Source organism: Zootoca vivipara, chromosome 12 (assembly GCF_965207765.1).
Source record: "Zootoca vivipara chromosome 12, rZooViv2.hap1.1, whole genome shotgun sequence".
Classification (NCBI taxonomy): Eukaryota; Metazoa; Chordata; class Lepidosauria; order Squamata; family Lacertidae; genus Zootoca; species Zootoca vivipara.
In genome coordinates this window covers 23,716,470-23,743,872 of record NC_142595.1, presented here as the reverse complement: position 1 = coordinate 23,743,872, position 27,403 = coordinate 23,716,470, and the positions used below count along the sequence as shown (strand labels likewise).

At 47.6% G+C, this 27,403-nt stretch overlaps 1 protein-coding gene and 1 long non-coding RNA gene across 3 annotated transcripts; one reads left to right on the top strand and one right to left on the bottom strand.

Annotated features, from left to right (window-relative positions):
- The first annotated feature begins 751 nt into the window (after nucleotides 1-751).
- On the top strand, nucleotides 752-14,904 carry LOC148683827 (uncharacterized). Of its 2 annotated transcripts, XR_015946562.1 has the most exons (4): nucleotides 752-934; nucleotides 9,894-9,968; nucleotides 12,025-12,176; nucleotides 14,767-14,904. It is a non-coding gene; the product is annotated as an uncharacterized LOC148683827 (long non-coding RNA). The 2 variants fall into 2 exon arrangements; XR_015946561.1 differs by lacking the exon at nucleotides 14,767-14,904 and having other exon boundaries at nucleotides 12,025-12,563.
- On the bottom strand, nucleotides 10,813-25,583 carry LOC118094861 (keratin, type I cytoskeletal 19). Its single transcript, XM_035135582.3, has 9 exons — nucleotides 24,799-25,583; nucleotides 20,806-20,934; nucleotides 20,392-20,474; nucleotides 17,879-18,035; nucleotides 15,826-15,987; nucleotides 14,802-14,927; nucleotides 13,012-13,220; nucleotides 12,709-12,737; nucleotides 10,813-11,061 (listed from the first exon to the last, which is right to left on the bottom strand). Exons 1-9 carry the CDS (start codon nucleotides 25,264-25,266, stop codon nucleotides 10,964-10,966), a joined length of 1,461 nt encoding a protein of 486 aa, XP_034991473.3. The 5' UTR covers nucleotides 25,267-25,583; the 3' UTR covers nucleotides 10,813-10,963.
- Nucleotides 25,584-27,403: the final 1,820 nt, after the last annotated feature.

The window sequence follows — 27,403 nt, the reverse complement described above, 5'->3', positions numbered from 1 at the left end:
ATAAGGACGCTTTGAACATACGGAGTGGATTGCAGAAAAGGGGGAGACTTAGCTCGGCTGTTGCAGAAGCAATGCCATCAGTGGCTTCTTGCACCTTCCTCCACCATCTCCCCACTCCGGTCTCAGCTTTCAGAGGCCTAAGCTGTCCATGTTTCCCCTGCCTTCTCTGGACACTACCAAAAGCATGGTTCCCCGGGGCAGAGACTAGGCTGGTGGTTTCACAGTGCCCAGCACCCTCGGGCCTCGGCAGCATCGATCCCGACCCACTCTCATGGCTGTGGTGACAGCAGCCAAAATCTGGGAAGCCTCCCGCCATTTAAAATTTCCCACAATGCCCCAGAAGGCCCAGTGTAGCATTGCACCAGAGCATTGTGGGAATTGCATATGGCGGGCAGCTTCCTAGACCAAGTGGCTGCTTCCAGGTAAATCCACAGCTGAAGGACCTTACTGACTAGGGAACCACCTCGACGAGGCTCCCCCAAACAGGGCAATCTTTCCCCCCCAGCCTCCCCACACCCCAGCCTCATTTCCCTGGCAAAACATGATTAGCCAACAGAGTTAGGCCACCCAGGTGTGCAGGCCTGGGTAGGCATCCGCAGCTCTTGCAAAAACATGCACGCTGCAATTTGCTTCCTTATATGGTTAAAAGTATGGCCTGTTCCCTCGAAGGGTGCGGCAGGCAGCTCAGGTTATGGAAACATTCCTCCCCACCTGCTCAGCCACCTTGGCAAGGCCTGAAAGGGAAGGAACGCCCTGGGCAGAGCCCCAGAATCGTCTCCAGAGAGAGCACCCAGCTCTTCCCATTAATCAGTGACTAAGCCAGGGCGTTGGCCAACAAGAAAACAGAAGCATCAGCGGAAAACCAGCGACGGCCTGTTTTCAGCTAAAATGCACTGCCCTCGTTTGGGAAAATGACCTCCTGCTCTGACAGTTGGTGAGAAAGGTTGCCTTGGCTTGCTTTGGCTACCAAAGCTCTTGCTTTGCAGTTCTGGCTTTGCCACATGAAACCTGGAGGTCACAGGGGGCGGGGGGGGTAGCTACCATTTTCTAGGCTGCAGTGCTGCAAGTGAAAGCTCGCATGGCTGAATTCTCTCCCATAGACCCCCCCCCCTGCAAATAGAAAGCTAGGTCGCTGGGAATGGAATGTTGGGACCTTCCTCCCTAACTTGCTAGATTTCTAGGTGCGTGGATTCATCGAACGGTTTTGTTTTGTTCTTTTGTATGGAGGAGCAATCAAATGAGGGACACCACCTCGGTGAGAACCTCTTTCCTGAAGCCGTTCTTAGCTCCCATGGCTCCTCTCTTCTCTGATAGTTGCTGAATCTCAAAACAGCATGCTGACTTGTTTTTTTTTGTAAGTCTCATTTGAATCCGTTCTCAGTTGTGCCTTGGTGGCACTACCAAGTGCCTGTGGAAATCTGTACCATCGCCAAATTGTGCCTCCCTTCTGTCCCATCCCTTCAGAAGGAAGAGCTCAGATTCTGGCTTGCCTCTCCTTCTTGGCGTCTTGCAAATTGTGGTGAGGGGAGAGAGCGGCGCTGCCCCACTGGTTCTGGGTAACGTTGACACCCTTTCTGGGGTTGCATTCCGGAACGCAGTGCAATGCAGATTCCAGAACGCAGCGAAATGCTGCTGGATAGAGCTGGGACAGTTGCAGACTCTTCTGGAACCATCTGGTGCAAGGTGCCATTTTGCAAAAGAGGACTGGTTCCCACTAGCCCACAAAGGACAACTGCCAAATGTCCAGTGACCCAACGTAGATCATCCTCACGGTCCATGGTCTGCCTCCACCTGCTCTGCAGATACCTTGGCTGGATGCATCTATTTCAATTATTTTATTTTATTTTACTCCTGGCCAACACACCTCGTCGCTGGAAGGGCTATAATACATCAGCCCGGCCCCGAACCGTATGTCTGGGGCTTCCTACCTCCCATTCCAGGAGGCAGAATCGCCCTCTCCTTGGAGTAAAATAGAGAAAGAACTAAAGATGCTAACCTGCTAAGAAGAAGAAGGGTCACAGCTCAGTGGTAGAACATCTGTTTTGCAGGCAGGAGGTCCCAGGTCCAGTGCCCAGGATCTGGGATTGTCCCCTGCCTGAAACCCTGGAGAGCAATTGCCAGTCAGTGTAGAATCATAGAATCAAAGAGTTGGAAGAGACCACAAGGGCCATCCAGTTCAACCCCCTGCCAAGCAGGAAACACCAACAAAGCATTCTTGACATATGCCTGTCAAGCCTCTGCTTAAAGACCTCCAAAGAAGGAGACTCCACCACACTCCTTGGCAGCAAATTCCACTGCCGAACAGCTCTTACTGTCAGGAAGTTCTCCCTAATGTTTAGGTGGAATCTTCTTTCTTGTAGTTTGAATCCATTGTGTTGTGTCTGCTTCTCTGGAGCAGCAGAAAACAACCTTTCTCCCTCCTCTATATGACATCCTTTTATATATTTGAATATGGCTATCATATCACCCCTTAACCTTCTCTTCTCCAGGCTAAACATACCCAGCTCCCTAAGCCGTTCCTCATAAGGCATCGTTTCCAGGCCTTTGACCATTTTGGTTGCCCTCTTCTGGACACGTTCCAGCTTGTCAGTATCCTTCTCGAACTGTGGTGCCCAGAACTGGACACAGTACTTCAGGTGAGGTCTGACCAGATCAGGGTTCTTCAACCTAGGGTCCCCAGATCTTGTCAAACCACAACTTCCCAACCCCTGGCTATGAGCTGGCTGAAGACCATGGGAGCTGTAGTCCAACAACACCAGGAGGCCAAGGTCAAAGGGCCCTGGGGCAGGGAATGCTGAACGAGAAGGGCCAATGGCCTGACTCAGTGTAAGCCAACTTCCCACATTCCTAAGTTTATGAAATGGCCAGCCAAACCCTTTCCATATCTTGACCTTGGCATCTGCTGATGAGGAAGCCTCTCAGCATGCCACTTGAGGGGAAAAAAACTCAGAGCTTACTGGAAACGTAGGCCTCCCTTTGCCAGGGTTGGGGTTGTCTCCTACAAAGCCCTACTCTGAGGAGACCGACTGAAATTAATGGGCACAGCTCAGATAGGTCCATTAACACCAACTGGTCCTCCTTCTCTCTCTGAGGAGAAGGGAAAGAGGAACGAGGCCAAAAGGACTTTCCAAGCACTTTTGGACCCTCTGGACAAACAGGGCTGGAGTAAGCGAAACATGGTCGTGCAAATGACTTGTGTGTTGTTGTTGTTTTGCCTCACGCAGAGGCCTCCTCTTTTTCCTCCTTTGCTCCAGTTTGGCCTGATCCAGGCAGAAGCAAAGGGTGTCTGCCTTAACATGCAAGGTGCGTTGAGTTCTTTGCCATTCCTGCAGGGCCTGGCTGCCAAGGAGGAAGAGAAGAAAACATGGCTCCCACCCACACAAGATTTTTCCCCCTCAGGGCCAAATAGTGGCAGCCTGCCAGACACTCCCTTTTGGCGAGCTCTTGTGTGTGCAAACACCAGTCCCGCCCGGCGTCTGAGGAGAAATGCACACAGCTCACCAAGGGTCCTCTGAGGAAGGCTTTGCAGCCTGTTTTTTTTTCTCCCACCCTGTGTTTTCCACAGATAACACTTGATGTCCTGGGTGTGAATTGGTATTGTGGGCTTTGTTAAGGAATTTCGGGAATGAAAACTAAGAGCATATAATAACACGAAAAGAGCCTGCTGGATTGGGCCTAGTCCAACAGCCTGTTGTCACCGTGGCCAACCAGTGGAAACCCAAAAGCAGGAGCCGAGCGTAAGACCAATCTCCATTCATGCGCTTTCCAGCAAATGGCATTCAGAAGCACCACTGCCTCGGGCCGCAAAGAGATCCCCACATTGTGGGAATAATCTGCTCCAACTGTGCAACTAGCTGATACGGACAGCAAACCAAGCTAAAATTGCAACATTGCTTTAACACTGCCCTGGTGTTGCAAATGCAAATAGGATCATGCTTCTGTAACCAATGGGAATGCGCATATGTGCTGATCGTGCCTCAAGTAGCTTACGTGTATTCATAACATGTAGTGTTCGCATGAAACTTTTGCAGACGAAATTGAGCTTCTGTGCCTTTGCGTGGTGCACAGAATCTTGGGAGTGTTAACTCTCTGTGCCTCTTTATCGCTTAAGCTTGAAATAAACCTTCCCCCCCCCATCTTTCCACCCCTGACAGTGATTTTATTGGCTTTTGAGTCACCCCACTACACAGCATGGGGCAGCTAGCAGGCAGGGTGGGTGAGTTGCTTTGTGTTTCCTGGGGCCTGCACAACTAGGGTTGCCAGGACAGCAGCAACCCAGACTCTTCAAGATTTCAGGGCCCACACCTGAGAGCTCGGGGTAGCCCCTGGTGATGTAGACCCTGGAGGCTGAGAGGGGAGCAGAAGAGGGCAGACACACACACACACCCTCCCAAGTGTCTGTGCCATAGTTTGCAGCTGTCTCCTGCCAGGGTGAAGCTTGCGAGCCTTCCTAATAATTTTGTCGTTATGATTAAAGGCCCTGTCTCCCGCCTGGAGATCCACCTGCCACTCATCCATTTCAGGTCAAGCCCAGAAGCCTGGCAACCCTCTATATCAGGCATCCCCAAACTGCGGCCCTCCACGTGTTTTGGCCTACAACTCCCATGATCCCTATCTAGCAGGACCAGTGGTCAGGGATGATGGGAATTGTAGTCGAAAACATCTGGAGGGCCGAAGTTTGGGGATGCCACTCAGTCTGCTGCAATCAGCCATCTGATTTCTGGCTCCTCCAGATTTTGGAGGGGCAACAGGAAGCCAGCCTGAAGAAGCATGCAGAGCCCGAGGTTGACCAAGAGCTTCATGGGTCCGTCACAGCGAACCAGTGGGAGATTTCCACAGCATCCAAGGAGCAGCTGACTCCCAGGACTTCCAGAGAGGAGGGACCATGCCTTGGTGACCAGATTGCATGCTTTGCATCTGAAAGGTTCATATGTGGTCTGGGCTGTGTTTCCCTTGCCTCCTTGCTGCAGAAATTTGGGGAGGGCCATGGCTCAGTGGAAGAGCATCTGCTTTGAATACAGAAGGTCCCAGGTTCAATCCCTGGCATCTCCAAGTCAGGCAGAAAATGCCCTACCTGCCTGAAACCCAGGAGAACCGCTGCCAGTCACCATAAAGACAATTCTCAGCTCAATGGCCTGATTCAGTATAGTGGAAATTGGAGTTCTTGAGAGAGTCCAGAAATAAATGATAAATTACAAGAACTCAGGCCAAAGAAGGATGATTTCAAAACAGTATCTTCACAGAGTTTTAATAAGGATAAATTCCAGTAAACATCAACATCAGGACAAGGCCCTGTTTCGATTATTCTTCATCAGCACAGATTCACAGGTCAAAGTGTACCAAATATGTTTGCCTAATGCACATGGCTTCCTCCAAAGAATCCTGGGAATTGTAGTTTGTTGGGGGCACTGGGAAATCTAGGTCTGCGGGCAGTAAACTACACTTCCCAGGATCCTTGCAGGCATCCTAGGGATTCTGCTTCCATGTGGACTAAGTGGGGACGGCAGCAACAATCTATAGAAAAAGCTAGCGAGGGGAAGGGCTGTGACTCAGTGGCACAGCATCTGCTCTGCAGGAGGAAGATCCCAAGTTCAACCCCCATGACAGTCTCGTTCTGCAGTTCTGGTTTATTCAATGGTCTTTCTGAGTTGCAGTTTAGGCCCTCCATCCATTGTCTTCCTGAGCAGCTGGAGGGTCCTTGGCATCTGCAAACGGCTGGCTCTGAGAGGGCAGGCAAGCAGCGCCAGGCCTGGCTCTGCAAACACTCTTGGCGCTTTCCTAGCAATGGGTCTGATGCCAAAGCTTTAATTCAAAGGTACCGGCTGCGAATTAAAATATTGACTCAGAGATGTAGAGTGTGCCCCAGCTCTTCGTCACCCCTCTCAGGATGCAAGAACCTTGTCTCCATCGCCAATTTAGCAAGAACGGCTACCATCACCTTCCTCCTGGTAATGGCCTCCAACCTCCTCCTTGACCTTCGTGTCCAGGATTCTCAGCAGATAGCGGTATAGAGCAGGGAACACGCCAGGGCTTGGAGCCAAAGCTTCTTCGTAACCAAATACGAAACTGGGAGAAGGTTGTGGCTTGGTGGATAGACCGCCAGCCTTGAATGCAGAAGGTTCCCAGTTCCATCCCCAGCATCTCCAGGCAGGACTGGGAGAGAGACCTCCAGTCTGAAACCCTGGAGAGCTGCTGCCAGTCAGTGTTGACGATATTGATCTAGACCCATGTTCTTTGGACTAGCATCCAACATTCCTATGTTCACAGCTTGGGTCAGCTCTGGGCAACATCAGGCCTTTCTAAGTGCCCTTAGAGTAGCCAAAGACAACTCACTGTCATGCTTACTTTACACAAAGCACTCAAGACAGGCACTCCAAGTGTCCTTGCTTTCCAGGGATGTCCCTGATTTAGAGAAGCCATCCCGGTTTCTGATTTGATCCCAGAATGTCCTGTTCTTCCTTAGGACGTCCCTATTTTCATTGGAGAAAATTTGGAGGGGATGGAGTTATCAGACCCCCGAACTATCTGAAGGCAATCCTGTATTAAAGGTAAAGGTAAAGGGACCCCTGACCATTAGGTCCAGTCGTGACCGACTCTGGGGTTGCGCGCTCATCTCGCATTATTGGCCGAGGGAGCCGGCGTATAGCTTCCAGGTCATGTGGCCAGAATGACAAAGCCGCTTCTGGCAAACCAGAGCAGCACATGGAAATGCCGTTTACCTTCCCGCTGTAGCGGTTCCTATTTATCTACTTGCATTTTGACGTGCTTTCGAACTGCTAGGTTGGCAGGAGCTGGGACCAAGCAACGGGAGCTCACCCCGTCACAGGGATTCAAACCGCCGACCTTCTGATCAGCAAGCCCTAGGCTCAGTGGTTTAACCACAGCGCCACCTGTATTGTTTTTAAAAAAATGTTTAATGTTTTATACAGTATTGAATCAGTGGCTCGTGTGCTTCTGGTTTGCACTCTTTATAAAGATTTGAGGAGAGAGCTTATTACCCCTCTATTATTGTCCACGCTGGTTGCTCAGCCATTGCTACTGTTTCCTTTCTTTTAGCAGATCAAGATGATCAGGTGACAGCAAAAACTGCAAGGTTTTTAGTGGGGGTAATTAGAATAAGATCTGTTATTTGATTATGGATGTAAACCCCACCCCCAAAAAAGTATTTTCTATAGTTAAGTTTTTACTTCTTATCTTCAGTACATTTTATTTTATTTTATTGCTATGGCTAGTGGCTGGTGCAAATAAAGATTCTTCTGATTCTTTAATGTTTTTATTATGTTTTTATATATGTTGCAAGCTGCCCAGAGTGGTAGGGGCAACCCAGTAAGATGTGTGGGGTATAAATAGCAAAATTATCCTTACGGAATGGGACGTCCCTATTTTCATCAGAGAAATGTTGGAGGGTATGTCAAGGCGATCGGAGGCAGCAGAAACCGGCTGTGGGCTTGAGGGAGCCCTCAGCAAAGTGCCTTCTAGTGAGCGCCTTCCTACACTGGTGGTCCCCTTCCCACGTGGTTGAGCCTAACATGGCAGCAACAACAGCGGCAGGCAGCAAAGCGACAGCCGCGCTCCCATCAGCCCAGCCTGGGAGCTGCCATTTTCATTTCCCACAATGCCTGCAGCGATGTGACTGTGGGGCCACCGTGGGGAATTAAAATTGCGATTCCTGGAGTCTACTAAGAGTGTGGCGGAGAGGGGCATCTCATCTGTTCAGAGTGCCTGGTTTGGGGGGGGTTGAATTAAAGTGCCTTTGCAGCTGCCTGTCCTTGTCAAGTTCTGGTACATGAGAGAGAGAGAGAGCAGAGGAGAATTCCATTTTCATTCTTCACTCCTTGCAGACAAAGGGTGCGTCTTTCGCAGGGACCTCCAGGATCCTGCAATTGCGCAGCCAGAACTAACCCAGGTCTCACTAGGGGCTGGGCTGGTTTCAGAAGGAGGGCGTGGACTTTTTAGATGTCCGAAGCATCAATAAAGAGACTCAGGATCGGAAGTCCTGTCTGTTTTAACTTACTTTTTTATCATTTGAAAAACAGCTGGGGGGGGGAGTGGCCACCCAAATCGGATCTTCCCTTAACCCTCAGTGCTATTTGTTCCATTGCAGAAGGCAAATCCTTGGGGGGGGGGTGCGATTTAGGGGAGAGGGTGTGATGCAACGCGAGTTCCCCAGCAGCTGCTTTTAAAAGGAATTACACCATCGGCTGGTCTTGTTTGGCTCTGGGAAAGTCTGCTCGCTTGAGTCCCGTAGGTGTAGCTTAATAGATGCATTCCTTGTCCTATTGCACCCCTAGATGGTGAGCTGTCCATGGTACAGCCTGGTTTCCTTTGGCACATCCCCCCACCCTCCTTAACATGCAGGCTGCACTGACATCTGGTGGCCACACATGGAACAGCATGACGACTCTATCGCGGATCGTATTTCTACTTATTTTTTCACCCTCGGGAATGAGTTTTTGAACTTCTAGCTTTAAGAACACTGAATGTGGAACAGGCTCAGAATGGGTCATCTAGCAGTACAATAACTTCCAACTGGGAGGGTCATGTTCTTGCCTATAAAAAGCTCATGCTGCAGGAATCGTGCAACTTTTTAAAGGACTCTTACTTGCTTCCCCCCCACTCGCACCCAAAGAGAAACTTTTTTAAACCAAACCATTCTTCCACCTACCTACCCCGTTAAAAGAGCAGCAGTTTCAATCCAAGCATGTTGCAAAGAAACTACCTTTAACCCTTGCAAGTCCGTGCAGCAGCAAAGTCCAGTGTAGACAACTCCATTGTTATATCGCAGCTGGTGGGTGAGGAATCTCTGGTCGACCTGATGTTGCTGAACTACAACTCCCATCATCCCTGGTCTTTGACTATCTTTCTGCGGGAGTTGTTGTCCAGTTCCCTCTCGCACCTGCTAGAGACACTCTCAATTACCTAGAGATTGAGCGGGTTCCTGGGATGGATTTTGCAGCTTCTACTGCCACCTGGTGGCAAGAAGAGTATATGGCCAAGGATGGTCGGTATTATATTTGGGTTTGCCTATGACGCACAGGGAGCCGAGGTGCTGATCTCAGATGTCCGCGGAGTATCGTAGTTCAACAACTACTCCCTGACCTACAGTAACTGAGGGACAAGCCAGATGCCAAAAGACTATTAATCACATGTCTGTCCCATTCACATATAAAGCAGCGGGCGGGGAGAGAATATTTCTCCCTTCCCAGTTCTGGTTTTTATTCATTTAGTTGGAGAAAAAAATATAAACAGATCCATTTAAAACTCAAAAACAACAATGTGGTATATCAATTAAAATATAGTTAAAATCAGTGACTCTTTAAAATAGCTATATAAATTCTGTGTCCTGGTAGGCTTGCTGAAATAAACTTTTTTGCGGGCTTCTAAAATTATAGCATGGGTGACTGCCTAACAATAATGTCTGGTATCACTGCAGAGAAGGTTCCTCATGCTCTGTCAAAGTAAGTCCATGTACTACAAACTTTATGTGTGAATGGCATGGGAAGTGTGTAAAGGAACCGTTCTGTCACTGTCAACAGTGTGATGCAGCAGCAAAAACAGCTAATGCTATTCTAAGCTGCATCGACAGAAGTGTCCCGATCAAGCGAGGTAATAGTGCCACTCTATTCTGCTTTGGTCAGACCATACATGAAATACTGTGTTCAGTTCTGGGCACCACAATTTAAGAAGGATATTGACAAGCTGGAACGTGTGCAGAGAAGGGCAGCCAAGACGATCAAGGGTCTGGAAACCAAGCCTTACGAGGAACAGTTGAGAGAATTGGGTATGTTTAGCCTAGGAAAGAGGAAACCGAGAGGAGACATGATTGCCATCTTCAAATACCTGAAGGGCTGCCACGTGGAAGATGGAACAAATTTGTTTCTCCTGTTCCACAGGGTAGGACCCAAACCAATGGATTCAAATCCCAAGAAAGGAGATTTCGACTAAACATCACGAATAACTTTCTGATGGTAAGAGCTGTTCAAGGGCAAAATGGGCTACTCTCCTTGATTGAAGGTTTTTTAAACAGAGGTTTGATGATCTTCTGTCGGAGATTCTTTAGGTGCGATTCCTGCAACGCAGGGGGTTGGACTAGATGGCCCTCGGGAACCCTCCCAACTCTACAATTCCATCATCCCTAAATCAGATTTTAAAGCAAGTTACCACATAGAATAGGACCAGCGAGTCTGGTGTTCTCTCCTGGCTGTTGGACTCCTACCAGCCCCAGGCAGCGTCACCAATACTCAGAGAGGATGGGAGGTGGAGTCCAACCTTTTTTTTTTTTTTTGCCCAGGGAATGTAGAAACCTGCCTTATAACGAGTCAGACCATTAGTCCGTCCAGCCCAGCATTGTTTACACTGATTGGCAGCAGTCTCTCCCAGCCCAACGTGGAAATGTCAGGAATTGACCCCGGGACATTCTGGGTGCAAAGTAGATGATCAACAACAGACCTACAGTCCTTCCCCTGTGATGTTGATGGAAGAAAGGGAGGCAGATGGGAAACACCAGAAGGTGCCTCATTCCAAGTCAGACCCATGGGCCTATCGAGCTCAGTATTGTCAACACGGACTGGCAGCAGGGTTTCAAGTCAGAAGCCCCTCCCACCTCCCTACCTGGAGGTGTCAGGGATTGAACCTCTGCAAAAACCATGTGCTCCATCATGAAGGCTCAGTCCCCAACCCCCAGATAAAAACACAGCAGTGGAATATAATGGAGGGGATAGGACCCAGGAGGTGCAAGTAGAGGAGAAAATGTCACATGTTGACTTGAAGGCCCCCCCCCCCAAGCCCTATCTCAGAAACCACAGCAAAGCAGAAGTGAAAGACTCGTTTTATTTGAAGACAGAAGCCTGGCCATGTATATAATCAGCCTGGCAGGAAAAGTCATGCAGAATCGTGGCCCCAGCGCCACCCGCCACCATCACCCGTCTTCTGCCAGCCCTTTCTGTGGCCAAGCCAGCCTCGTTCAGAGCTGGTGCTCCACCTCCTCCACCCGGGAGGAGATCACCTTGCCATCCACCAGCTCTTCAATCAGAGTCTTCACCCGGCGGCTTGAGGAGGGCTCTGTAAGGATGGGAAGAACAGCCAAGTTAAGTTTTTCTCATTTTTTCAGCCTTAAGTCTAGTCCAGGCTCCCCATATGTTTCCGGGCACAATTCATAGTGTTGGTGCTGACCTTCAAAGCCCTAAACGGCCTCAGTCCAGTATACCTGAAGGAGTGTCTCCACCCCCATCATTCTGCCCGGACACTGAGGTCCAGTACCGAGGGCCTTCTGGCGGTTCCCTCGCTGCGAGAAGCCAAGTCGCAGGGAACCAGGCAGAGGGCCTTCTCGGTAGTGGCGCCCGCCCTGTGGAACGCCCTCCCATCAGATGTCAAAGAGAAAAACAGCTACCAGATTTTTAGAAGACATCTGAAGGCAGCCCTGTTTAGGGAAGTTTTTAATGTTTGATGTTTTAAATATTCTTATGGGAGCCACCTAGAGTGGCTGGAGAAACCCAGCCAGATGGGCATGGTATAAATAATGAGCTGCTGCTGCTGCTGCTATTGTTATTGTTCTCCACATTGCCATTGCGGGGGAACATTTTTCTCTTTTTTTATAAGTCCTTGTGAAAACCCATCAGCATTTTAGTGTGAATTCTTCCAGCCATCTGCACGTTTGTATGCAATTTTGGCCAATGTGCACTTCCCCCACCCCCACCCACCCCTGCAAAGCAGTTTCCTCTGATCAGTGCATCGGCGTGTGCTATTTCCACTGCAGTGTGCATTTCTGTCCACGCATCATCCTGGCAGATGCATTTTCTGACACATCGCTTGGCTGGAGAACTGCGTTGCAAAATCCAGAGAAGTGTGTGCACTGAAGCTATTGAGAGACCTGGCCCTTTGGCTCATGTTCCAAGTCAGGCTGTCTTTAGAGTCTGGAAAGACACTCCCCCCCCCCCAACACACACACACACACACACACAACCCCAGGACAAACTGCTTAGACAACGCCTGATGGCTTGTTTGTTTTCTCTTCTCCTTCCACAGACGTGTGGCTTGACTCCCTCGCTCAAGCCATTGTGCTGCCATACTCCTGATCTCAGCTTGTGTCCTAGACTGTGTAACTGCAAGGGGCTGGTAGAAGGAAACTGCTGCCTTTTAAGGTTGGCTGTATAATACGGTCTTCCCGCATCTTTCAGGTATGATGCTCTTACGATGCTCATAGGCAAGACCAGGTTGCTAGTGATTGCACTGCCATCCTGTTTGGCGTGGGGACACGCTGCCCCCTGGTGGGCAAACGGTGTTGCAAAACACTGACTACTGTACAGTACCTGTACTATGATCTGATTCATCCCGGGCTGATTTATTTTTATTGTGCAGGGAAATCACCATACACTGATCTCATCAATGGGCTTTAGGAGTGCCGTGTGTTTTACTCCAGACCAAAGACTTGGGCCGCATTCCTAGCCCCGTTTAAATGGGAGTAAACCCCACTGAATTCATCTGTGAAAGATACAATGTCCTGGTTTGCAGTTTCTATGTATGCAAATATATGCATGTTTTCCTAATGAACCCTAAAAGAAGGTTACCAGATTTTTTTTCAATGAATCCGGGGACACTTTTCAACTTCAATGGATTTTGTATGGGGACTGATTTGTAAATTCGGGGACTGTCCCTGGGAAACAGGGACGTCTGGTAACCTTACCCTAAAAGCCAAGTTTTTCTGCTTACCTGGGGTAGGCGGGGGCTCAGGCTCTGACCTAAAGGGAGCAGAAAAGAACACTGGGTCGGTTAAAAGATCCCAAAGACTTGGAATCACCTTAAGGCTAGTTTCCCCTAAAGATCTTTTGTAGTTCTTCCAACCCTGGAGTTCGCCTGAACCTGCTGCTACCTCCCTCTTGTGTGTGAGGGCTCCTGTTTCGGCGACATAAAGATCCAGACTCACCCCTGAACTTCAGAAATAGAAGGAATGGTGACCAACAGGTCCAGGGAGATGGACCCTTGTTTGCATTCCCCACCCTCATATCCTCCTACCCTTCAAGGAGGTGCCGATAGGTAGCAATCTCCTGCTCCAGCCTGTTCTTGATGTCCATCAGTCGCTTGTAGTCCTCCGCTTGGTTCTGGGCATCAGATCTGAGCTGGAACAGCTCGGCCTCCCTGGCGCTCACGAGATCACGCAGGCGCGAGATCTCTATCCCGTAGCGGGATTCGGTCTCAGCCAGGGAACCTTCCAGGGCCACTTTCTGGAAACAAAGAAGGGAGTTGCTTTGTGAAAGTCCCAAGCAGATGGCCGGGTGCCTTGGCAGAGGCCCTGTGTTGTCTCTCTTATATCCTGCCTTTCCTGCAAGGAGCTCAGGGCTTGAGGGCACCACAGCCCCCCAACCAATCTGGTGTCCAAAGATGTAGGGACACATGAAAGGTTGCACACTCCCATCATGCTTGCAAGGGAACACGTGATGGGCGACTCTCCTTCTCCAAAAACCAAATCGCTTCCCCAAAGTTGCATAAATTCTCTGCCAAAGCACCTTCTGGGACCAGTATACATTGTGCAAATTAAATGATGTGTCCCCTAGCCATAGGGACAGGCTGTCAGGGACTGGACTGAAGAGGAGGAGGAATGGTGGGGGTCTCCCCACCCCTTTCTCCTGTAGCTTCCAGAGAGGAGAAAGGCAGTCTTGATTTACAGCAGGGCTTGCAGGGAGATAACAGCTCAGAGCTAGGCGAACAGCAGAGTTATGCAGAGTTAGGAGAAGGGGGAGGGGAGACAGAGCAGTTAACTGACATGTCTCTGGACAACATAACCGACCTCCCCTTCTCCCCCCAAAAAATGGCTTTCATTAAGGGTGCAAGAACAAAGAGCGAGAGACAATTGCATAGGTGCCAAGTTTCGGATTGAAAAATCCAGGATCATCAGTGCCGCAGCGCCGGAAGTCGCTTCTACGCACTTCCGGACATGCGTAGAAGCGACTTCTGGCACTGCAGACATTTTGGAAATGGGCACAGCGGCATCGAAAGTCGCTTCTACCCATTTCCAAAATGTCCGCAGCGCCAGAAGTCGCTTCTACGCATGTCTGGAAGTGTGTAGAAGCGAATTCTGGCACTGCAGACATTTTGGAAATGGGCACAGCGGCATCGGAAGTCGCTTCTATGCATGTCCGGAAGTGCGTAGAAGTGACTTCTGGTGCCGGCGCGGCACCAGAATAACATGGCCGCCGGCAGGAGCTCTGTAATCCGGGGGGAATACGGGGTATTTTGCCATTCGGGACACCTGCGGGAAATGGTAAGAAAATACGGGGGTTTCCCGGGGAAAACGGGGTACTTGGCAGCTATGCAATTGTCCACGGACAGACACCGTAGAAGCAGGTGTTGTTGCTAGAAGGGGAAGGGGGGAGCTCAGTGTGAGCAACTCCATTATGGAGGAATGACTGGAATTCTTTGCCTTTAGCATGATGACTGGATAAATCATATTCTTGTTTCCTCCCTGCCTCTTGTTGCCATTGGGGGGGTGTGGCTGGAGAAGAGGGTTCCTCAAGCCTGACACAGGCTAAGAGATATGCAGTGTGCTGGAGATCTTTCTCTCTCTTAACTGGGAACTCTGTTCAATGCACACATGGCACACATACACACACCCAAATTGAAAAGCTGTGGTATCCAGACTTAAAGGCCGGAACTTGATTTTGCGTTAGTTTTTTTTAAAAGAGGAAGTGAAAACAGAGATTTCCAAATCCGTTGGCAAGCATGAGTAATCACGGAATCCACATCACTCTGACAATGCTTTCCGATGCGCAGCTTCTTGGCAGCAGGAGAGAGTGGCTGGTACTGACCATGCTGCGGAGAGACTGCAGCTCAATCTCTAAGGCCTGAGCCAGGCGTTTGAGCTCCGTGACCTTCTGCTGAGCTGCCTGCAGAGCTTCGCTGCTGACAGCAACCTCCTGGTTGAGTGCGTCGACCTGCAAGACAGAAGAAGTCCTCATTTCTGGTGTGACCTCCCTGCATCCTCTTCCAGCTTAGGTAGAAGGGCCTTAGGGGTTCTTTTTAATCAAATCAAAATTCTGCATCAGCGTTTATTCAGCATCTTTTTAATATGGCAGAGTAATTCAGCATTCCTAGCCAACCCATCTCCCCAAGCTTCCTCAGACTAAATAGGCAATGCAAATTAAATGCATTTGTATGTGTTTGTTTCTCTGTATTGATGTTCTTAATTTTGCTCCCAGGGAACAATGCAGGGAACCGAATGCAAAGCACTTTAAATTTATGTTATGTACTAACTCTGTCTGTCTGTCCTTCCTTCCTTTGGCATCTGAGATTTCGCAAAACAGTGGGCACTGCCCAAACATTCTTAAGCTTAAACTCAGCAGTCATAAGGACCAGAAACTTGGGGAGGCGTAGGAAGGAGGGGGAAGTTATTTGAATGCTCAGCATTTGAATATGTAAATGTCAAAGCACAGAAAAGGAAGCTGGAGCTGGAGCAGACTTCAGCACATGACGTTGCTACTCTGTCTTCCAGAAATGGAAACAGATCCTGAATCAAATCTGAAGGTCATGGAATCATCCCTAAAAGCTGCACAGAAAGAAAATAGATGTTCTTGCCAGCTAGATTTCTGGAAGGGAAAAGCATGTCATGTTGTTTTGAAACAGAACTACACTTCCTTAAACAGGATGCTAAACCCATGCCTTCCTTGGCCAATGGTCAAGGATGATAGGAGCTGCTGCTCAGCAACATACGGAGGGCACCAGGTTGGCGAAGGCCAAAGATTTACGTGCAAATGCATCCCATCAGCAAGCCGCCCCCTCCGCCTTTTGCCCCTGAGCCATTTAACCATCTCTGCTTGTCGAGCCTTTCCTAACCTGGGACTTGTGCAATGCTTCGGCTTCCTGGCGGTTCTTCTCTGTGACGTCCTCGTACTGGTCACGGATTTCAGCCAGCACTTTCTGCAGGTCTGCGCCGGGCATGGAGTCCACTTCCACGTTGATGGTGCCCCCCAGCCTCCCCTGGAGAGAGGTCACCTCCTGTGGGGCGAGAAGAGGGGCGAGTAGGCACATCAGTGAGGAACCAACCAGAAGCCCTGAAGGGCTGTGAGTCTTGAAAGCTGCTCCCTGCAAGGCCCTTTCCACCTGGCCTAAGGGGCATACCTGCCAAGTTGCTGTCAGAGAAATAAGGGACCGGGCCGGAAATAGCATACCGGAAGTAGCGCTGCCGCCATTTTGGAACTGGGAGGAGCATGCTCAGAAGTGACTTTTGATGCTGCTTTGCCCAGTTCCAAAATGGCCGCTGCGTCAGAATAAACCGGGGGAAAACCCCAAAAATCCATTTTTTCAGCTAGGAACAGCTGGAAAAACAGGGATTTCCCAGGGAAAACGGGAGACTTGGCAGCCTTGCCTAAGGGGTAGGGCCCACACTCACCAGCTCTACTACCGTGTTTCTCCGAAAATAAGCCATACCCCAAAAATAAGCCATACCCCAAAAATAAGCCATAGTGATAGGCAGTTTAACCTTGTAGGTTAAACTGTGCCATACTTAATAATAATAAGACATCCCCTGAAAATAAGCCACCATGTGTTTTTTTGAGGAAAAATAAATATAAGACAGTGTCTTATTTTTGGAGAAACACGGTAAATAGGCTTCTGCTGAGAGCAGAGGGACATCGTTATGCCTGACAACAAACCCTAACTACTGGATTCTTTTGCCCCATCTTTTTGTGCCTGCCAAACAGCTGTGTCATGCTTATGGTCATATTTTATTCTCTTGTTAATTATGCTGTTTTAAATGTGCAGTTTATGTTTGACTTCACTTAGCAATGTTGTTTTTTTAAAAAATGTTTAAGACAGTTTTTTTTGTTAACTTTTGTTTGTGTTAAATATGTATTCTGTAGTTGACCTCCTTTGTAATGTTTTATTTTGAAATCTTTAAGGTAATATTTTAGTCTTCTGTTAATTATGTTGTTTTGACTGGGTATTTGACTTTCTTCAGATTGTTTTATTGATCTTTTATTGATGTTTTAATTTGCTGTAAATGTTTTAATTTATGCTGTAATATGCTGTAAATATGCTCAAATGCTTTGAGATTCTTCTTAAAAATATAAAGAAATTACTCAAAATAACATTTAAGAAAAGGCCGGAGATATTTCTGTTAAGTATATTACCACCCGAAATTAAAAAAGGTAAAAGAACTCTATTTATGTATGGATCAACGGCTGCTAGAATACTCATAGTGAGAAATTGGAAAAATGAAAACCTACTGGTAATCCTAGACTGGCAAATATTAATGCTCGAACACTTACAATTGGCAAAGCTTACTGGTTCAATAAGAGGCTAATCAATACAAAAAGTATCAAGAGAATGGGTTATATATAAGGAATATTTAAAACTTTACTGTACGAACAACTCTATGTTAGCAGAAAATGAATGATGTTTGCGTAAGATAATAACGATAAGAAGAGCAGGTGGAAGAAAAAGAAAAAGAAATGATATGAAATTATATAATATAATATAAACCTGTGGAAAATAAAAGGAAAAATAATGTATAATGAGAAGGATGGGAAGTATTCTAGGCACATGTTTGATTACTATGGTGTTGAATTAAGGGGAAAGGTTTTTATCTTTTATGTTTTGTAAATATTGTTGTATTGTTTATTTATGTTTGCTTAATGTTGTCTATGTTATGTGAGAATATAATTTTAAATAATAAAGAACTAGGTGTATAAACAAAAATATATATAAAGCAGTATAGAAAATAAATAAATAAAGGGCAGAGACTCGGTGGGAGCAAAGGTAAAATCTGCGTCCATTGCTTTGCCCGCTGTTGCCTCTGGCTTCAACCACCGCTGGCATGCGGCTCTCAGAATAGTTGAAAAAGCTTCCCGCCGCTGTTCCTGAGTCCCTACGCCCACCCAACTCTCACCTCCTTGTGGTTCCTCTTGAGGTAGGCCAGTTCCTCTTGGAGGTTGTCCACTTGCACCTGCAAGGTAGCCCGGCTGGTGTGGAGTTCCTCCAGGGCCTTGCGCAGCCCACCGAAGTCCCCCTCCACGGACAGCCGCATGGCCACCTCCGTTTCCAGCCTGCAGAGGGCAAAAAGGGTCTGTGCAGCAATTTTCTAGCCAAGGCTCTGCAAAACCACATAACTGAGGGTGTGCTGGGACAATGCTTGAGGGTCTGGTTGTGTTGTCTTTTTCATATTTTGTTGGAAGCAGCCCAGAGTGGCTGGGGAAATCCAGCCAGATGGGAGGGGTATATTATTATTATTATTATTATTATTATTATTATTATTATTATTATTATTACAGTGGTACCTCGACTTACGAACAACTCAACAACCGAATTAGGGCAAATGGCTGCACGCTTACAAATTTCTCGACATCCGAACGGAAACCGCGGCGGTTTTAGATAGGGTTTTTTCGACTTACACATTTTTAGATGGGGTTGCTTCGACTTACAAATTTTTCCGTTTCCAATACATTCCTATGGGAAATCGCGTTTCCAATGGCGCTTTTCGACTTACGAATTTTTCGACCTACGAAGGTGCCTTCAGAACGGATTAAATTCGTACGTCGAGGCACCACTGTATTATTGAGAGCCCCTAATCTCAGACCCTCCAAGTGTCCCTATTTTCCAGGGACAGTCCCAGATTTTCAGAAGCCGTCCCAGTTTCTGATTTGACCCTGGAATGTCCCGCTTTTCCTTAGGACATCCCTATTTTCATCGGAGAAATGTTGTAGGTTATGGAGTTATGTGATCCCTGAACCAAGGAGATAAGTAACCATACAAGCTCCCTAAAGCCCTAGATCTGGAGGGGCTCTAAATCTGCTGTTCAGCTTTAACCAACAGCAACGTGGATCATTTTTCTTTTTTCCCCAATGGTGATGGTGACTTTTCAGCATTTTGAAGTTTTCATTAAGCTGGATAAATTGCTATAGAATAAGGAAAATTCTAACAAGGAAAGCCTCTCTTTAACTTGTGCCTCTGTGTAGCCTTTATGGCAGCAGATCCTTCCCATCTTCCAAGGCCCACGGCTGGGTGGCTGACCCTACAGGGATGGGGGGTAAACAGTGCAGCCAGAATTTTACTCCCAGGCCTGTTGCCAGAATTTTCCCTGGAAATGCCTGAATTTAATCCCTGCATCTCTGGATACTGGCACAGCGGCCGTTGAAAAACATGTTGCAGCCCACCCTCCTTTTAAAAGGAATAATAATAATAACAATAATAACAATAATAATAATAATGTATTATTTATACCCCGCCCATCTGGCTGGGTTTCCCCAGCCATTCTGGGCGGCTTCCAACAGAAAAATGAAATAAAATAATCTATTAAACAGAAAAATGAAATGAAATAATTCAGTAAACATTAAAAGCCTCCCTAAACAGGGCTGCCTTCAGATGTCTTCTAAAAATCTGGTAGCTGTTTTTCTCTTTGGCATCTGATGGGAGGGCGTTCCACAGGGCGGGCGCCACCACCGAGAAGGCCCTCTGCCTGGTTCCCTGCAACTTGGCTTCTCGCAATGAGGGAACCGCCAGAAGGCCCTCGGTACTGGACCTCAGCGTCCGGGCAGAACGATGGGGGTGGAGACGCTCCTTCAGAATACACAGAATAATACTGTGTATCAGAGGTTTTCAGCCTTTTGGAGGTCATGGCTCCCTTGATCAACTGCATTATTTCTGTGGCACCCCTGTAGAGCTCAGGAGCCCAGTTATGTCACCCCTTGCCTGCAGAGCAAGCAGCCTCTCACTCTTTCTCAAACAACCTCCCTTGTGGAGGGTTCCCTCAGCTTCCTCTCCTCTCCCCTCCCATTGGGAGTCCTCTGGGCAGCCACAGCTGCCGCCCCAATCTCTGAACTGCTCCCGCCCCACCCCAAAAAGAGATGCTTCCTCACACTGCCCCAGAGCGGCTGAGAAACGCACCATGGCCAGCCCCAGAGACACCATTCACCTGGGGAGCTTGTAGCCAGGGCTGCTGCAACAAACAGCTGTGCAAGCCTTTGGGAGGGAGAGAAGCAATAGGGCAGGGTCCCCAAACTAAGGCCTGGGGGCCGGATGCGGCCCAATCGCCTTCTAAATCCAGCCTGCGGTCAGTCTGGGAATCAGCATTTTTTACATGAGTAGAATGTGTCCCTTTATTTAAAATGCATCTCTGGGTTATTTGTGGGGCATAGGAATTCATTCATATATATTTTTCAAAATATAGTCTGGCCCCCCGCAAGGTCTGAGGGACAGTGGACCGGCCCCCTGCTGAAAAGGTTTGCTGACCACTGCAATAGGGCATCAGAGGAGGGAGGGAAGAAAGAGGGACAGAGGCAGCGTTGCCCACGGCACCCCTGACCATCATTCAAGGCACCCCAGGGTGCCACGGCACACTGTCGAAAGCCTCTGCTGTATATGCATGATGGACAGAAAGAGGCAGCTAGGATGACGAGTCCTTACTTCACTCTGAAATCATCTGCAGCGAGTTTGGCATTATCGATCTGTAAGAGCAGCCCAGCGTTGTTCAAGGTCTCCTGCTGGATCTGCAGAGGGATGAAAGAGGTTGGTTAGTCTCCATAATGCTATCCTAGATCTCGGCATGGGGGATCTGCAGGCAACCAAAGAACCAAGCCTGGATACTGACCATGCACGAGTCCAGAGTTGGAGCTGTAAAATAGGCCCAGAGGACAGACTTCTGTTAGTGCAAGAATAAGCCCATCCGTAGGCAAAATTGTTTTGTTTTACAACTGAAAATCTTGCACATCCCTGGAGATGCCAGGAGTTGAATCTGGGAGCTCCTCCATGCAAAACAGGTGCTCTTGCCACTAAGCTACAGCCCTTTGGAAGAAGAAGAATTGGCAATCACCCTGGTACCTTAGACTTCAGATCAGTGATGGTGTTGAAATAACTGCTCAGATCCGGAGCCTCGGTTGATGCTCGCTTGAGGTATGTCTCCCGGATGTTGTTCTCTAGCTGAGTGTTAGATTCCTCAAGGGAGCGCACCTAGCATATGACAGAGGAAATCAAACAGGGTGGTGATGATATCAGAATAAAGGGGTTGCTGCTAGGCTTCTCATTGCCCAGAACCGGAAGGGTGAAAAAATCCCAACAATTCTTGAAGGGCAAGAAAAACTGGTAGAGTTTATGAACCTCGCCAAAATGACTGCTGCAATTAGGAATATCCCCAAACAGAAGCGTAAAGCTGAATGGAAGTACGTTGATGACTATTTGATCAAAGAGGATATGAATATTGAATTGGTGATTTGCTTGAATTGAAAGATAAGTAGGGAAATATAGAGAATCTATGTAAATAATAACACAGATGAAGCAAGACAAGGGAAAGTTAAACAAAGGGAAGCGGTGTACAAACTTTAGGGAGTCAATTTTGTTTTTTGGGTATGTTTTGTCTTATTTGCTTTGGGTTTTTTCTTTCTTTGCTCCTACCGTATGCATTATTTGTTAAGGGTATTGGATTGAAATTTTATGTTCTATATGTTTCTGTTTTCGTTATTATTCTTTATTTTTTTCTGTATGTTCTTTTTTCTGTTTATTTGATTGTATTTTGTAATATTTTAAAAGAATATACAAATAAAGAGATTTTTGTAAAAAAAAAACAGAATAAAGGAGTTGCTGAACCCCACCAAGCACAGATGTGTTCTCCTTTAAGTAGTTTTGACTGTTCAGTCTACTCACCAGAGAGTAGCTTGCAATAGCTTTGGGGTGCAAACAGAGAAATTCCTTCTTTATCTTCCTTTTCTCAGTTGACACTCTCAACTTTCTGTCGATCCAGGAAGCTAATGAACACAAGTCATTGCCTGGTTGTTTCTGGGTTGTTGCTTTTAACCATTTCGCTCAATTAACAAACATACTTCCACAATAATATATAATAATAATAAATTATTATTTATACCCCGCCCATCTGGCTGGGTTTCCCCAGCTACTCTGGGTGGCTTCCAACAAAATATTAAAATACAATGGTCTGTTAAACATTAAAAGCTTCCCTAAACAGGGCTGCCTTCAGATGTCTTCTAAAAGTCTGGTAGATGTTTTTCTCTTTGACATCTGGTGGGAGGGCGTTCCACAGGGTGGGTGCCACTACCGAGAAGGCCCTCTGCCTGGTTCCCTGTAACACAAACCTGGGGAACCTTTACAAGGATGAAAACAACAACTGCCTTACTTTTTTAATGGTCTCATTTTGGCACAGGACCCACATGAGTTTGATATTAGAGGGATTAAAAATATCCATAAGTGACGGTCATGGAAAATAGCATCAGGGAATGAATTGTGAACGTCATGGAGGGTTATTCACAACATCTGACCCGGGGATAACAGCGGTGGTGGAGTGTTATAGAAGGTACACATGGACAAAGCCCTGAGCCAACAGGGGACCCAGATTCTTAACTTTCATTTTTTTAAAAAAGTAAGTCAGTTGGAGATTTCTGAAGAAAGTTAGAGCACAAAATGCGGAGGCAGCTTTAAGGCTTCAGCACCATTAAGGACACTTGAAAGTGGTTGCTAAGCTATTAGAGCAAGAGATGGGACTCAGGAGGGACCCTCCCAGAGCAGCAGAAAAAGTAGCAGAGGTTACTGCAGCTAGGCAAATGATGGACAGAGGAAGACACAGGGGATGTCTGTGCTTAAGCACTTTCCCCCATTTCCATACTATTTCGTTCACTCCCAAAATGTACTGCCTCTACAGAATAAAACAGAATTTGCTGGCTTTGGTTTGTTTTACTCAGAAGTAATTCTCTTGAAATAAAAGCCAGGTGTTTCCTTCCTACTTAGGGGGAAATGGCGTTATTGCAATGTCCGCCACCCAGCCACTAGTGGCCTGCTTGTCATGACTGGGCTGTTATTAACTAATATGCAGTAACTATAAGAAAAAAGATAAAATGAATCATCAAACACCTTACAGCTGCAGAAAATTAAAATCCCTGCAGGCTGTACTTTAGCGCAAGGATCCTTTTTTGTTGGCCAAGGCTGACCAAATGGTATGTGTATGTGATTTGCGGAGAGTTGTGAAATCACATGTATATCTTGCTTCCTGTTCTATATTTGGATATTGATTTCACTCCCGGAAGCTGAAGGCTTCACAACAGCCTTGTGAGGTAGGCTAGGCTGAGAGTCGATAGTTCAGACGCCCAAGTTTTAAACTGCACATATTCAGAGTCTTTTTTTATTTTATTTTTTGCATGTTGAGATTTATCAGGGTTGAAAGCCTTATGTATATATTGCTGTACATCAGGACTATGAAACGTTGCAGTTAAAGCAAGGGAGCTGCTGCGAATGAAATTACATATTTGCATTTTGCTTTTCTACACAGGAACTCAACATTGTGTACCTTATCCTCCCCCTTCTTCCACTTTTATCTTTGCAATAGGATCCTGCCTACTCCTGTGATTTGTTATTAAATTGCTATTAATAATTATTATTTCATATTTGCTGCAACCTGCCCTGAGACATTACAGTGAAGGGTGCGTAAGAAATCAAATAATTACAAATAACAACAGCCTTGTAAGGTAGGCTAATCTAAGCTAATATATGCACACTTAGCAGCAGCTCTTGCCAGTAGTTTGAGGAGGGGGCAATCCACATGGAATGCACTAGGTCCAGGAAATCCTACCCCCAAATCAAGTACAAGCTAACACAGAAATCAGGAAGTTTATGTTGTAACTGTCCTGAGTCCTGGAGGTATATGGCAATACAGTATACAAATTTAAAAATAGATGATAGATTAGATAGATTGGTAGGTAGGTAGGTAGGTAGGTAGGTGATAGACAGATAGATAGAATCCCAGGAGTACTTCCAACAATGTACTGATCTACTAACAGTTCAGCCTTTCTAACTCAGAAAGTCCTATTTTCCCAAGTTTCCCAGTTATGCATGATGTGGATTTAGAGAACAGTGGGGGACGCGGGTGGCGCTGTGGGTTAAGCCACTGAGCCTAGGGCTTGCCGATCAGAAAGTCGGCGGTTCGAATCCCTGCGACGGGGTGAGCTCCCGTTGCTCGGTCCCAGCTCCTGCCAACCTAGCAGTTCGAAAGCACCTCAAAGTGCAAGTAGATAAATAGGTACCGCTACAGCGGGAAGGTAAACGGCGTTTCCGTGCGCTGCTCTGGTTCGCCAGAAGCGGCTTTGTCATGCTGGCCACGTGACCTGGAAGCTGTACACCGGCTCCCTCGGCCAATAACGCGAGATGAGCGCCGCAACCCCAGAGTCGGTCACAACTGGACCTAATGGTCAGGGGTCCCTTTACCTTTAGGGAGCATAAACTTGTTATAAAGCAATTCCATTTGGCAAAAAAAACGCGCGCACACACACACACACACACCCGTGATTTATTGAAGTATCTCACAGGGTTGAACTGACTGCATTTGCAAACGTTTGGCATTTCTGAAACGGTTTTTGAATGCTGACTGTGTGAACTTGGGGCTTTCTTCCAGGGAAGATGGCGCGGCAGATCCAGCCCAAGCCAAACCGTTTTATTGCCTGAGGCAGAACAGTAAATGATGGCCCTCCCCATGGTGCCTGAGTCAAGGTGCAAAGTGGCCAAGTCATTTTAGCACCACAAGAGCCATTCTCCCTGGGAGTGAAGCCGTAATGATCTAAACAAATCAGGGGCAATTTCCTGCCCTTTCGTGCACCTAAAGTCAGCTGCCCGAGGCACATGTCTCACTCTGCCAACGGCAGGCCCGGCCCTGTGGCACAGCTGCCAACACAGACGGAGCAACAGGGTCCACGCTAGAAATCAAGCCCTGTCCCTGTTTCCTCCGCCTTCCAAAAGCAAAGCCTGAGGTAGGCAGAGGGATATTTGTACCACCCATGTATCTTGAGGCCAGTTCTCAGCACCCAACTTCCAGCTACTCACCCTTTCCAGATAGGCAGCCAGGCGGTCGTTCAGATTCTGCATGGTGCCCTTTTCGTTCATGTCAAAGATGTTCGCCTCCGCACCGCCCTGCCCATAACGCCAGGCCAGGCCGTTCTTTGCTGGGGTGCCCCCATAGATGCTCGATGCTGTCTGAGACCTGCCTAGGCTACGCAGGCTCCCCCCTCGGGAACCCTGGATGCCTCCAGAGAAGGACTGGCTGCGGCTGGAGTAACTGGTCATGGTTCTCCCTGGCCGCAGGAGGCAATGCAGGGTGGGAGAGTCAGCAGGCTCAGTCCTGGAGAGCTCCCTTATATAGGCAAGCTGAGGGGCAGGGCTAACTCTTGGCCTTTCCCTCATTGGATCATCTCGCTGTCCTTCACAGGGACATGAACAAGAAAGGCATTTGTTTTGGAAAGCGGAATGTCCTCGCTCCCCGAGGCAGATTTGCAACGCCATTGCGACATCCATTGATCAGATTTGGACCCGGGTCAATTTGTCAATGCCAGATGGGTGCCAAGATAACCGAGATGCAATGTCCCTTTCTCGTCTCCCCGCCAGCAGCCCCTTACAATCCCAGAACCGGATATGCACAGTGGGTGCAAAAATCTCTGGAGGCATGTCCACGTGAAAGGAACCCTTTGCAGGTTCGGTCCTGCAAGAACAGGCTGGAGGAAGCAGCTTGTCACGCAAGAGTCCCCGACCGTCAGGTGTCTTTGGTTTGAAAGAGAACTTTCAGGTAGTGCATACCTTGCAACTTCCAGCTGGAATCCTGAAACTTCTCATGCCACAAATGTTCTGGGCAAGGTTTCCTGGACAGGCTGTAGCCTTCTCTGGGCAGCAATAACATGGTAGGATGGAGAAACCATGACAGATTCGCACAACTGCTAATAAAGGAGACTAACTCCTTTATTACAGCATCATTTATTATAGCACTATTATAAGCATCAAACACAGGAGCTGAACACTCTACTCTTGCAATTGAGTGGGTATTGTGTTTGTTCATTGCTACCGGTATGTTATGTATTTTTGTGTTTTTATATTGTAAACCTTCCTGTGATCCTCAGAGGAAGGGCAGAATAGAAATTTAAGAAATAATACTACTAATAATATAGCAAGGCTGTGGCACTTTGAAGACAGATCGTTTTGATGCGGTTTGGTTCCTGTTTCTAGGTCATGCAAACAAACATTCAACTATTATTCCCCCACCATTACTCAGCTATCACTTTGGAGAGGGTTACACAATCTAATGCCACCTGAATCAACATATGCTTCCCTGCTTGTTTAGATATTTCTCCCCCCCCCCCCACACACACACCATTGTGTCATAAGTGTTAGAATTTGCGTATTCCATCAATGTTAATGCTTTTTGAATTTTTCTTTTATTTACCATTTCTTGTTGTTTTTCTTTGGCCCTGTCAGCCCAGTATTAAAAATTCATGCACTGCATTTTATACGTAGCTGACAAAATCAATAAAAAAAATACAGTCGTACCTTGGTTCTCAAATGGAATCCATTCTGAAAGTCCATTCAACTTCCAAAAACATTGGAAAACCAAGGTGCGGCTTCCGACTGGCTGCAGGAGCTTCCTGCACTCAATCAGAAGCCGCAGAAGCCACGTCGGACATTCAGCTTCCGGAAAAAGTTTGCAAACCAGAACACTCGCTTCCGGGTTTGCGGCGTTTGGAAGCCAAGACTTTCGAGTCACAAGGCATTCGAAAACCAAAGTATTTGGGAGGGGAGAACATGTTGCAGAATACATCTGCAATAAAACATTGCGGGGGGAGGTGCTTGGAGCCCCAGTCCCTTTTTCATACAAGATCATGGAGCATATTTGAGTTTGGTTTCAGAACCATAAGGTTGGCACACAGCAAAGCCTCCCCCCCCCAGCCCCCTGCCCCATTCATGAACTCCAGATCACAATGTTCTCAGATCAGGGAGGGTGGCTGGGTGTAAGGAAGGAGAGAGCAGGGCCGGCTCTACATAGACCCCCGGTGGCGCAGTGCACCATGGCGGGGGGCTGGTAAGCTGGGCGCCGACCTGGCAAGGAGGGCGCAGCGCGGCGAAGCCGTGCGAAAACCATTTGCGCCCTGCAAGGGCGGGGCGGGCGGCGGAGCGATCTCCGCCCCTCAGCACCAGGGCGTGCGATCTGCTCAAGACGGCCCTGGGAGAGAGATTTCATAGCAAGAAAATTCCAGCTGACTGAGGCAGCCTGTATCTAGCTTTATTAAAACCATAAAAAGTAGATAGAAAGCTATTGCAATACGTTGATTCCCCACCCCCCACCCCACTCCAAACTGTGAACATTCCAGGATTTTGTTCTCTTCAAAATTCAAATGCACGATATATCTTTTTCCTGAAAGTCATTCTTGGCCCATACCCATGTTAAGAGCTCAGTGGAAGAATGCTGAAAGTGAGGACAGATCACAAGAAAAAATGCAGACATTTCAAGATAGTAAAGCTTGGTGAGTTGAGGCAGGCAGCGTATTGGAAACATCAGCACAGGTATGTGGAATTTTCCAGTGCCCGGAACGTTCCGTGGGTTTTTCCACAAAGTGGCATTCTGAATATGGAAGAAAGAATACGGAAAAATCCCTGGCCATAGCAG

Coding starts and splice junctions, on each gene's coding strand:
- LOC118094861 (XM_035135582.3), bottom strand. CDS start 25,266: ATGGATGTCGCAATGGCGTTGCAAATCTGCCTCGGGGAGCGAGGACAT. Junction 13,221..14,801: donor TGCAGTCTCTCCGCAGCATG/GTCAGTACCAGC, acceptor CTTTGTTTCCAG/AAAGTGGCCCTGGAAGGTTC. Junction 11,062..12,708: donor TGAGCCCCCGCCTACCCCAG/GTAAGCAGAAAA, acceptor CCATCCTTACAG/AGCCCTCCTCAAGCCGCCGG.